This window comes from Cupressus sempervirens, chromosome 7 (assembly GCF_028749045.1).
Source record: "Cupressus sempervirens isolate cs-2001-9-10 chromosome 7, ASM2874904v1, whole genome shotgun sequence".
Lineage (NCBI taxonomy): Eukaryota > Viridiplantae > Streptophyta > Pinopsida > Cupressales > Cupressaceae > Cupressus > Cupressus sempervirens.
The window spans coordinates 31434169-31443665 of NC_143124.1; the positions used below are offsets into that span (position 1 = coordinate 31434169).

At 35.3% G+C, this 9497-nt stretch overlaps 1 protein-coding gene across 1 annotated transcript; it reads left to right on the top strand.

Annotated features, from left to right (window-relative positions):
• Positions 1-220: 220 nt before the first annotated feature.
• Positions 221-4841, top strand: LOC149545279 (disease resistance protein Roq1-like). The gene is made up of 5 exons (XM_089790617.1): positions 221-953; positions 1059-2187; positions 2289-2555; positions 2683-3696; positions 3820-4841. Exons 1-5 carry the CDS (start codon positions 421-423, stop codon positions 4324-4326), a joined length of 3450 nt encoding a protein of 1149 aa, XP_089646743.1. The 5' UTR covers positions 221-420; the 3' UTR covers positions 4327-4841.
• The last annotated feature ends 4656 nt before the right edge of the window (positions 4842-9497 follow it).

Sequence of the window (9497 nt, forward strand, 5' to 3'; positions counted from 1 at the left end):
CCTTTATATGACCATTAGTTTCACTTTTTATTTGGACTGTGTGAGACAACTTACCAAAAAACACAATACACTATGTGACATAATAATTAATGATATAGATTTAAGGACTTTATAAATAAACAACTTACCTATTGTTAAAAATTAAGATAAAATTTCCACCTATGATTTTAATAAAGCTGAAGTTAGGGATCAAATATTCCCCCTCGTGCCTTTCACGTACACGTTGGAGCTTGCTTAATTTCTCCGTGTTTTCCTAAGACGAGAGGACTGAACCCGCCTAACCCGCCTGCCTTCTGATCATTATAATTCACGCTACCCTTCCGCTTCCACATAAACTCATTTATGAATATTGCAACTAATTCCTATTCAGCGTGCTCTTTCTTTCTGTTTTCAAACGAGTTGGGGTTTGAGCTTGAATAAATGGCCGCTTCTTCATCATCTCACGGGCAAAATCGGGAATCAAATGCCTTCTCTGGATTGGAACCTGACGGCAAAAGAAGGAAGGTTTCTGAATCTTCAAGACTGTTTGATGTTTTCATCAATCACAGAGGCCCTGACGTCAAACAAACTTTGGCCATTGAGCTTTACAATTCCCTTCAGCAGCTGGGAATATGGGCGTTTCTTGATAGCGAAGATAAGGAACTAGGAAATTCATTTCCTGCTATCATTGAGAGAGCGATCCGCTCTGCTAAGGTGCACATAGCCATACTTTCGCCACGATATGCAGAATCAGCTTGGTGTTTGGCTGAGCTTGCTCTCATGTTGGAAAGTAGAGCCAAGATTATTCCTCTGTTTTATCAAGTGAAACCTTCTGATCTCCGGTACATAGAAGCGGGAGTATACGCTGAAGCATTCATTAACCATCAGGAAAAAGGCAGATATCCGGAGAAGCTCAAAGAGTGGAAGGAAGCCCTTCAAACTCTTTCATTTATTGCAGGAGTAGAATTTCAAAGGTAGGCTTTTTGTGCTTCTCGTTCTTGTACGTTATATGCATTCTTCCATTCTTGTTTAATACTTCTCTCACAAAATCCCTATTTTGTTGTTATACAACGTTTCAGTGATTGTGATTACCAAAATATAATGGGAGCTGTACAAAAAGAAGTACAGAGGCAAACATCTTTGCATGTTGCTGAACATCCAGTGGGGCTTGACAAACTTGTGGAAGATTTTGAAAAGCGGTGCATTGATGAACGTGTACAAGATTTTCAAAATCAGTGCGGGCTGGAAGACGGGAAGCCGAAGGGTAGTGTAGTTGGCATTTTTGGCATGGGGGGGGCCGGAAAAACAACTCTTGCCAAAGAGTTGTTTAACCGAAAGAAATCGAACTACCTTAGAACAAGCATTTTGTTTGATGTGCGAGAAGCGCATCTGAGATGTGAGATGCCCTCTTTGCAAAGCAAGCTTCTTAAAGATCTCTTTAACAGAGATCACAGCTTGGCAAGTACAGAGGACGGAGCAAGTTGTCTGAAAGAGAGTCTACAAAGGAGCTCTCATTTGAGCTTCTTAATTGTTGTAGATGATATAGATAATGTGGAGCAGTTAAATGCTTTACGGATCATGGATATATGGAAAGAATCAGCTGATAGTCTGATTATTGTCACAACCCGTGATGTTGGAGTGCTTGTAACTGCAGGAATTACTGAAGGTTACAATTTAAAAGGAATGGATAAAGATGATGGAAGAGCACTTTTCTGCTGGCATGCCTTTGATCGACCAGAACCGGATAGTGGTTATGAGGAGCTGGTGAACTCCTTTGTAGAGCAGTGTGGAGGCTTGCCTCTATCTCTTCAAGTCTTGGGAAGGCACGTTCATGGTCGAAATGGTGGTTTTTGGAGGGCGGAATTGATCAAAGTAGGTAGGCTGCTGCCTCAAGATGTAAAGAAAAGGCTGAGAATAAGTTTTGACGCATTGGACAATGAAGAAAAACAAGTTTTCATGGATATTGCTTGCTTTTTCATAGGCAAACCAAAAAGTATAGCAGAAAGAGTATGGGAGGGATCGGGATGGACCCCTCAGCATGCACTAGAGAGACTCAAAGATAAGTGTCTTCTAGAAAGAGAAGAAACTAAAAAGTATGAAGGACTTGTATTGAGAATGCATGACCACTTGAGGGACTTGGGAAGAGAAGTGGCAAATGAGCTCAGCCCTCCACATCGCCTTTGGCGTCCTCAAGATCTGAAATCCCTGGTATGATTCTTGCAGTTTTAGATTCGCCCTTACTAGTGTTATATTATATATATCTTAACTCATTAGATAAATGGAACTCTAAGCCGCTTCTGTGCATGCAGGAATCAAAGGGTTTCGAAGCCGTACTCGCGAACACCAAAATTAGGTGTTTCCATTCCATTTTTGACAAGTCCATGGGCTCGCAAGTTACATTCTTTTTAAGCCAAACAAACAATTCTCTTGATGTGTCAGCTTCATTGCTATGGCTTCAGCTTCAGCGCAATTCGACAGAACAAGCAAGCATTCCTTCATGGATTCCTCTTCAAAATCTGCAGTGTTTGAAAATCGAACACGGACAATTCAAAACGTTGTGGAACAGAGACACACAGGTATTTTGATTTTCTGTCTTAAAATTTTGAACTTAATGCTATTGTGGGATTCTTCGTGAACTATTGTTGCGATCCGTACTATATTTTTAATCATTAAAAAGCTATACACAACTTCGTTAAATCTCAGGCGCCCTCAGAGTTGAAAGAGCTGCAAATCTCTCAGACTTCTTTGGAAGAGTTCCCAAATTTGGTAGGAATATCGAAAGACAGTTTTGAAGGTGTCTTCATAGGAGATGAGGAAGAATCTAAGCCCCCGATGAATAGCCTTGAAAAGCTAGAGATTAAGATCAGCGGTGAAAAATGTATATCCAGGGTATTTATCAGCAATACTGACTATCCCAGCCTTAAGTCATTGAAACTTCATGGCATGGAAAATCTTGTGGAAGTGAGCATAATAGGGGTGGAGACATTAAGTTATCTAGATATTAGAAATTGTCAAAAACTCAAAGCATTGACAGGAATATCTGAGATTAAAAATCTTGAGGTGTTAAACATTAGTGAATGTCCAGGCCTTGAATTTGACAAATTGTGTCTTAGGGAAATGAAGTGTCTGAGGAAGGTAAGTTTGGGTAGCAATGTTAAGGTAAGATATTTTGAGTTGGAAGCTTGTCAAAATTTAAACAAAACAGAGTTTTTTTGTGAAAAGTTTATAGATTTAAGCATTCAGAACTGCCCGAAACTTAAGAAGTTGCCAGCTTTTATAGGTCCAAGTTGCCTGCAGACAGTCCTAATTAATGGTTGTGGGAAGTTCGAAAATATTCAGTTGGATGGTTGTCAAAATTTGAAAAGTGTGTCAGGTAACTTTGAACCTACAAAGTTGTGCATCTGTGGTTCTCCTCAACTTGAGGAGTTTCCGATCCTCGACACACTTGTCAGTCTGTCTATAAAAAGTTGCGAAGATTTGCAGAGAGTAACAGGAACTGGTGATTTTACGGAACTTACAGAGCTGATTATCAAAGACTGCCAGAAGCTGAGCAAGTTGCCAAATCTTGCCAGATTGAGCTGTATGGAGAAACTTGTAATCGAGTCTTGTGACGGACTACAGAGCATAACAGGCATTGTAGAGTTGAGTGCATCAGAATATATGAGACTGTGTTATTGCAGCAATTTAGTCATACGGAATTGCATTCATAAGTTGAAGGTAATGATTTCAATACTCTTTAGTATTTTACATTTCATTATTGACCTTCAGTTTTGTTTTGTAATTTTTGAAATGGAAAGAATTTACCGAGCCTAAAAGTGAGAATTTTGTTTTTTATTTCAGAGTGTGCCAAAGAGAATGGATATGATTGGAACAGCAATGATTGGGGCGGAGTCAATGTTAAACGAAAAATTGTTTTCTGATGCTCAAATTGGCGTCCATGAAGTCACTGACATCGTTCAGTTTAGTGCCGAAAACAGTGATGACGAGGACAGTGATGATGAGGGGGAAAATCGGAAAGCATTGAGCTTTGTTATTGTATGTTTTCTGGTGGTTGTTGATAACTCTACTCCATTACAGGAATTGAATCAATCACTTCCACACCACGAGTTCAGACTTGAGATGCGTAAAGGAGAATGGATGTTTACAATAGTTGCAACTGATGATTGGAACCACTCTTCTTACTGTAAGAAAGTTTCAGATGTATTGAGGAGGTATGGAGTGATGAAAAAGGGGTTTCGGGTGGAGCTGAAGAAAGATGAAGAATCGAAAGGTTTGAAAGTTTTACACAAAATTGTTGACAAGTTACATCATGGGTGCAGAGCAGTGGTTCCGCGGGCAGGGAAATAATGTTATTTATTGATTATTCATCTAATCAAGTGATACAGAGATATACCCCAGAAACTGGATTTCATTGGCTAGATTAGAATACAAAGTGGTGGCCATCGATGCAGATATCAGGCTTCGAAACCTAGACCTGCTACTCAGACTAAAGAACCGGATCAACTAAACCGCAAAACAATTGCTCAGGGATGGCTCCTTCTTTGGCACCTGCAAAGGGTAGGATATGACTCTTCATTATTGTCTGATCCTCACAAATCACACAGTCAATTTTGGTGTGAACCTATACAATACAATATCTCTGGTTTTCTTTTTTCGCTTTGATTTTTTTGTACTTTGTTGGGGGTTTTAAAGTGTTAGAATATTTTGTAATAATTTAGAGCAGATCAGAAGGTATCTGAGGTCTACTGCATAATTTCCATTCTATTTTCAGGGTTCCAGTATGCACATCATATTGTTTTTTAAATTTTTAATTTTGTAAAAGATGAGAATTTTATACAAAATTCGTTGGAAATTTAAAGTCAGACGAGTTGGTCTCCTACATTGTGTAATTGTATAGTTTATTGTTTTAGCTTAGGAATTATGCAATTCTAGACTAAAACAGCTCTACTTTGCCCTGCTTCTGCTCTAATCTAGGGGGAGGTTCTGATTTAGAAGTGCCGGAAGGTGATGTTTCGAACTTAGTGTTGGTTGAGATTTCATAAGCAGTGTATTCTAAAAATTTAACCTCTAATTATTTTTGCGGTAGTTGGTTGTTTGCTTGAGCAAGATGATAAATTTTACCAAGATTCTTGTGATATTGGCAATGAATACGATGTTGTAATATTTTACGTAGAGTCGTGAATTCTGTGATTGCCCAACGAAGAGAATGAAGAATGATTCACAGCTCCGAAAAACTAACAAAATCTTTGTTTGAACCGGCGACCTATTAAACTACGTAGTTTTAGAAAACCAACTACTGCCCTCGCTACTACGTAGCAGTTATCATAGCCTCTGCTCTAATAAGGGGAGCCCAATATTACTATTGAAAGTTTTCAAGTTTCTGCAATTCATAATTTTATGTTTAACAAAGAGAGGTGAGAGTGACCTATTTACATTCTTACTGTGGAGATCATATGACCTGTGGCATGCTGAAAACACTCTCAAACATTTCTCTATTAAAGATATGTAGTGTGCCTTCCAATTGCATATTGACCAATCCACCTCAAGTGCACATTGAATAATTCCCAACACTAATTAGGAAGCCATCAATCTCTCCTAGCCATGTGATGTTAGTACAGGTATCCCGTAGCCACTAGCAACACTTAGGGCCTGTTTGGCTGTGGGAATATAAAAATGGGAATAGGAATATCTATTCTGGAATACTTATTCTCGAATACAAAATGAGGTTACGTATTCCTATTCTTGTTTGGTTCTCCCAGAATTTGATGCGGAATACACGGACTCAAAAAATTATATTTTCTAAAATGAAAAAAACTAGAATAGGAATACGTATTCCTATTCCACCTATTTAGGTGGAATAGCAAATCCTCATTTTTGGGCAAAAAATGAAATACGTATTCCAATTTTATTCCTATTCCAATCCAATTTGGTGCATTCAAACATAGAATTAAAAAATTTAAGAATATACATATGCCTATTCCACTTGTATTCTCGTTGCCAAATGGACCTTTAGTTGTTGGTTCATTCCTTGCAAAAATTGAACCATCTTCCTCATGGTATCCATCGTGCTGGTATGGGTCTATCTATTCCCCTTAATGAATATTGGGGAATTTGCCTCATTTTTGTCATCTTTGATCTTTTTCACCCATCAATCCACAAGCTGGTAGAATGCCAGCCTCATTTTTGTCATCTTTGATCTTTTTCACCCATCAATCCACAAGCTGGTAGAATGCCAGGCTCTGATCGTGAGGCTTGGTTGGGTCTTCTATGATTCCAACACCACAAACAAGACAAAAGAAAACTATTTGCAGATATATAGTTTCAGTGCACTAAAAGCTATTACTTGCAAATGCAAATTGATTGCTAGATTCTAATGAGAACAAATAATTTAAAAACTCAAATTGATTTAAGTGCCAGCCTTGATAATGAAACAATATATATAGCTTTTGTCTACGTAACCAATGGGGAAAATGTTGAATACATAAACTTAGATTACCCCGTTCCATGATCTTACCAGTTCAATACACTTTTTAGGCTACAGACCAAAAGTTGCTTTTCACTTAGAATTATTTCATAGCTAGTTATAGTGCTTGTAATCTGCCTTGGCAACGGTATTCTATGTAACTGATATACCTCATGGGCTAGAGAAGTTTAAGATATTAAAATTCTAATTTTTATTTTCTTTACCAATGGGAGATGATGTGTAACTCTGTCTTTAGTAAACATTGATTAATTAATCTCCCTTGTACACTAACTGTATTAAACTTCCTATCAAATAATGATCACTTACTTTATATGGAATGTCGCTTTATATGTTGTTGGTCACAAAGAGTAATCTTAGAAGGGGTCATGCCACGACTCATTAATTTCACATGCAAAATAATATTGTTGTATTCTTCAACCATTGGAAAATGAAGTGTGATAGGTTGTGATAAGCAAATACTTATGCATAAATAACTATTAAGAAGAATAGTTGTTGGTCTTGAATAAATTTTTGAGTTGTATTCACATGTCATGGCTCTTTTAATGTTTCATACCTGCTTGTTGATAGAAAAACGTATGACAATCATGAGTTGCTAAAAGAATTCATCGATACAAAATCACTTAAAAGAATTGATTTTATGCTTACCTAGTGTTGTTGTTACACCATGAAAGTTATACAAAAGTTGTTACACTAGAGCTCATAAGAAAAGAATGGAAATTGCACAGAGCTCGTTTATCATGCTGATCAAACCCTTGGGTAAAATATTCTAGTTTATGTCTTCATTCAAATTAAGCCCCTAGGGATCTAATGTGAAAATTGAGACTATTTGGCTATAGTGCCTGCCCCTAGTTGACATTTAGTTATTATTACCGAACTCTTTTAGGTCAATTTATGTTTATGCTTGATGATTAGTAGCACTATTTTCCAGATTATTGGATATTGTTTTCTGATTTTATGATGAGACTACTTGATACTAGTTACTTCATGTAATCATGATTATACTTTGATGATGATTATTATAGTGATTTTAGTTAGATTAATTATTATAATGTGTTTTCTTATGGATACTTACCCCATACTGCATGTGTATGGTGTGCCTGTATGTTTTCTTTATGTATGACATTTCTTATGTGGTTAAGGAAGGGAGTCGTAGTCACTTGCTAGTTGGGATCTACACGATGCACCACTTCCTACCATTGCTTGTTTAGTTTAGAATATATGTGTTTATACATGCATAGATTTTATGCAGATTGTAGGTATTGGGTATCGACTTTTTTGAATTGTTAGGATAAGCATACCCTATCGCAATATCTCAATGGTAAAAGAGGGGTGATACATTTTTGAGTCCAAATCCTAACCTTCAAACCAATTGTCTTAAAAAATTAGGACAAGTATCTAAGATGATTACCCTTTCGAATTTGTTGTATGACAGAAATTCATGATTATAACCCTTGAGTTTGATTTTGTATGTGGTATTTTATGATAGGTTTTCATATTTTGTCTTGTAGGTCTTTGATGATTTTTTTGTTAATTAAGTCAAATTAAAAGATTAATTAATGGTTTAATTTAACGAAAAATTATTAAGGTAATTTCAATATTTAATTAATTGGAAATTAATTAAATAAAAAGAATAAAATTTAAAGAGAATAATATAATTCTAATTTGAGAGTGTAATAATATTTAATTAATTTTATATAATATATTTAGGAGATCTTTTTTAAGTAAATGCTAAATATTATTATTACTTAAGCTAATAAATATTATATTAAAAATGCCTCGAAAATTAATAAGAGAGAGTGAACAATTATTTAATAAAGTTTATTTTGGTTAAATTGCATAAAGCTTATGCATGAGATTAAAATATAATAAATTAATTAGAAAAAAGAGAAAGCAAATAAATTTAATAAAGATATTTTATATTGCAAAGAAGCATGCATGAAAACATAAAAGATAAGTAACTTTAAAGAGTTAAAAGATTGTGATCAAGGAGTTCCTTGGCTGATTGCACAATCAGTGCCCCAAATTTAGGAGAGAACTCCTTATTAGCAATTTAGAGTTCATTTTCTATTAAGGAAAGTTTTGGGGAGGACCAGGAATTTTGGAGAAGGGAATTTATAGAGAGAAGGTTTTGAGAGAAGAAAATTCTCTCACAATCTTTTGGTGATTGCGAATTAGCATCAGAACCAGGTAGAGCTTCGTGTTTTATTCACCCAATGATTCATGTTCTTCGAATTTCCTATCTTCATTATGCTTGTTGAATTGGTTTTCCAAATTTCATTATGATGAATCTTACAATATTTCATTTTAGAACTACTAGAATTCATATTGATTGCTTTTGGATATATGAGGATTGAAAATATCAGTAAGACCCTCGTTTTGTAGATTCAAAGTGGTAAATTAAACTAGGAAGAGTTTTGAAAGAAATTGAAATTTTAGATTGAAAATTTGCTTCGTTTGTCATATTTTCCTTGTCAGAGTATTGTTAGAATTTTTATAAAAAAAAAATACTTTTAAAAAAAAAGTTATTTTGGGAAGGGGATTGAAAATATAGTAAAATGTTTTTTATTTAAAAAAAAATTCATAATTAAAAAAAAAAAAAAAATGTTGGAGGAGGTGGGGCCACCAATCCCCCACCTTGCCTTTTTGCTTACCGCCACCACCCCCCCTCGCGGGCCTAAGTATTGCCTGCGTACATAGACTGTATTGCTGGCCGCAACAACAGTATTTAATGTTGCTACATGCGGTAGAAGACATCTTGTGGCCGCACAATAGTAACTTGTGAAGGCCGGCCATGCGGGCCTTAAATGCTTTAATATATATGCATTTTTTAAAAGTTGTTTTAAATTATTTTTTAAATTAAATTAAATTTTAATTTATTAGTTATTAATAATTTCATTAATAGTTTTGTTATTATTTATTAAATTAATTAATGATTAATAAATATTAATTATTAAGGAATTTTATTAATAGTTTTTAATTAATAATTATTAATTTAGTAATTTAGATTATTATTGTTGAGTAACAATCAATAATG

Bases quoted from the DNA above. Each gene is read 5' to 3' on its own strand.
- LOC149545279 (XM_089790617.1), top strand. From the start codon at position 421: ATGGCCGCTTCTTCATCATCTCACGGGCAAAATCGGGAATCAAATGCC. The intron at 2,188-2,288 runs GTATGATTCTTG...CTGTGCATGCAG, and splicing joins CTCAAGATCTGAAATCCCTG to GAATCAAAGGGTTTCGAAGC. The intron at 2,556-2,682 runs GTATTTTGATTT...GTTAAATCTCAG, and splicing joins TGTGGAACAGAGACACACAG to GCGCCCTCAGAGTTGAAAGA.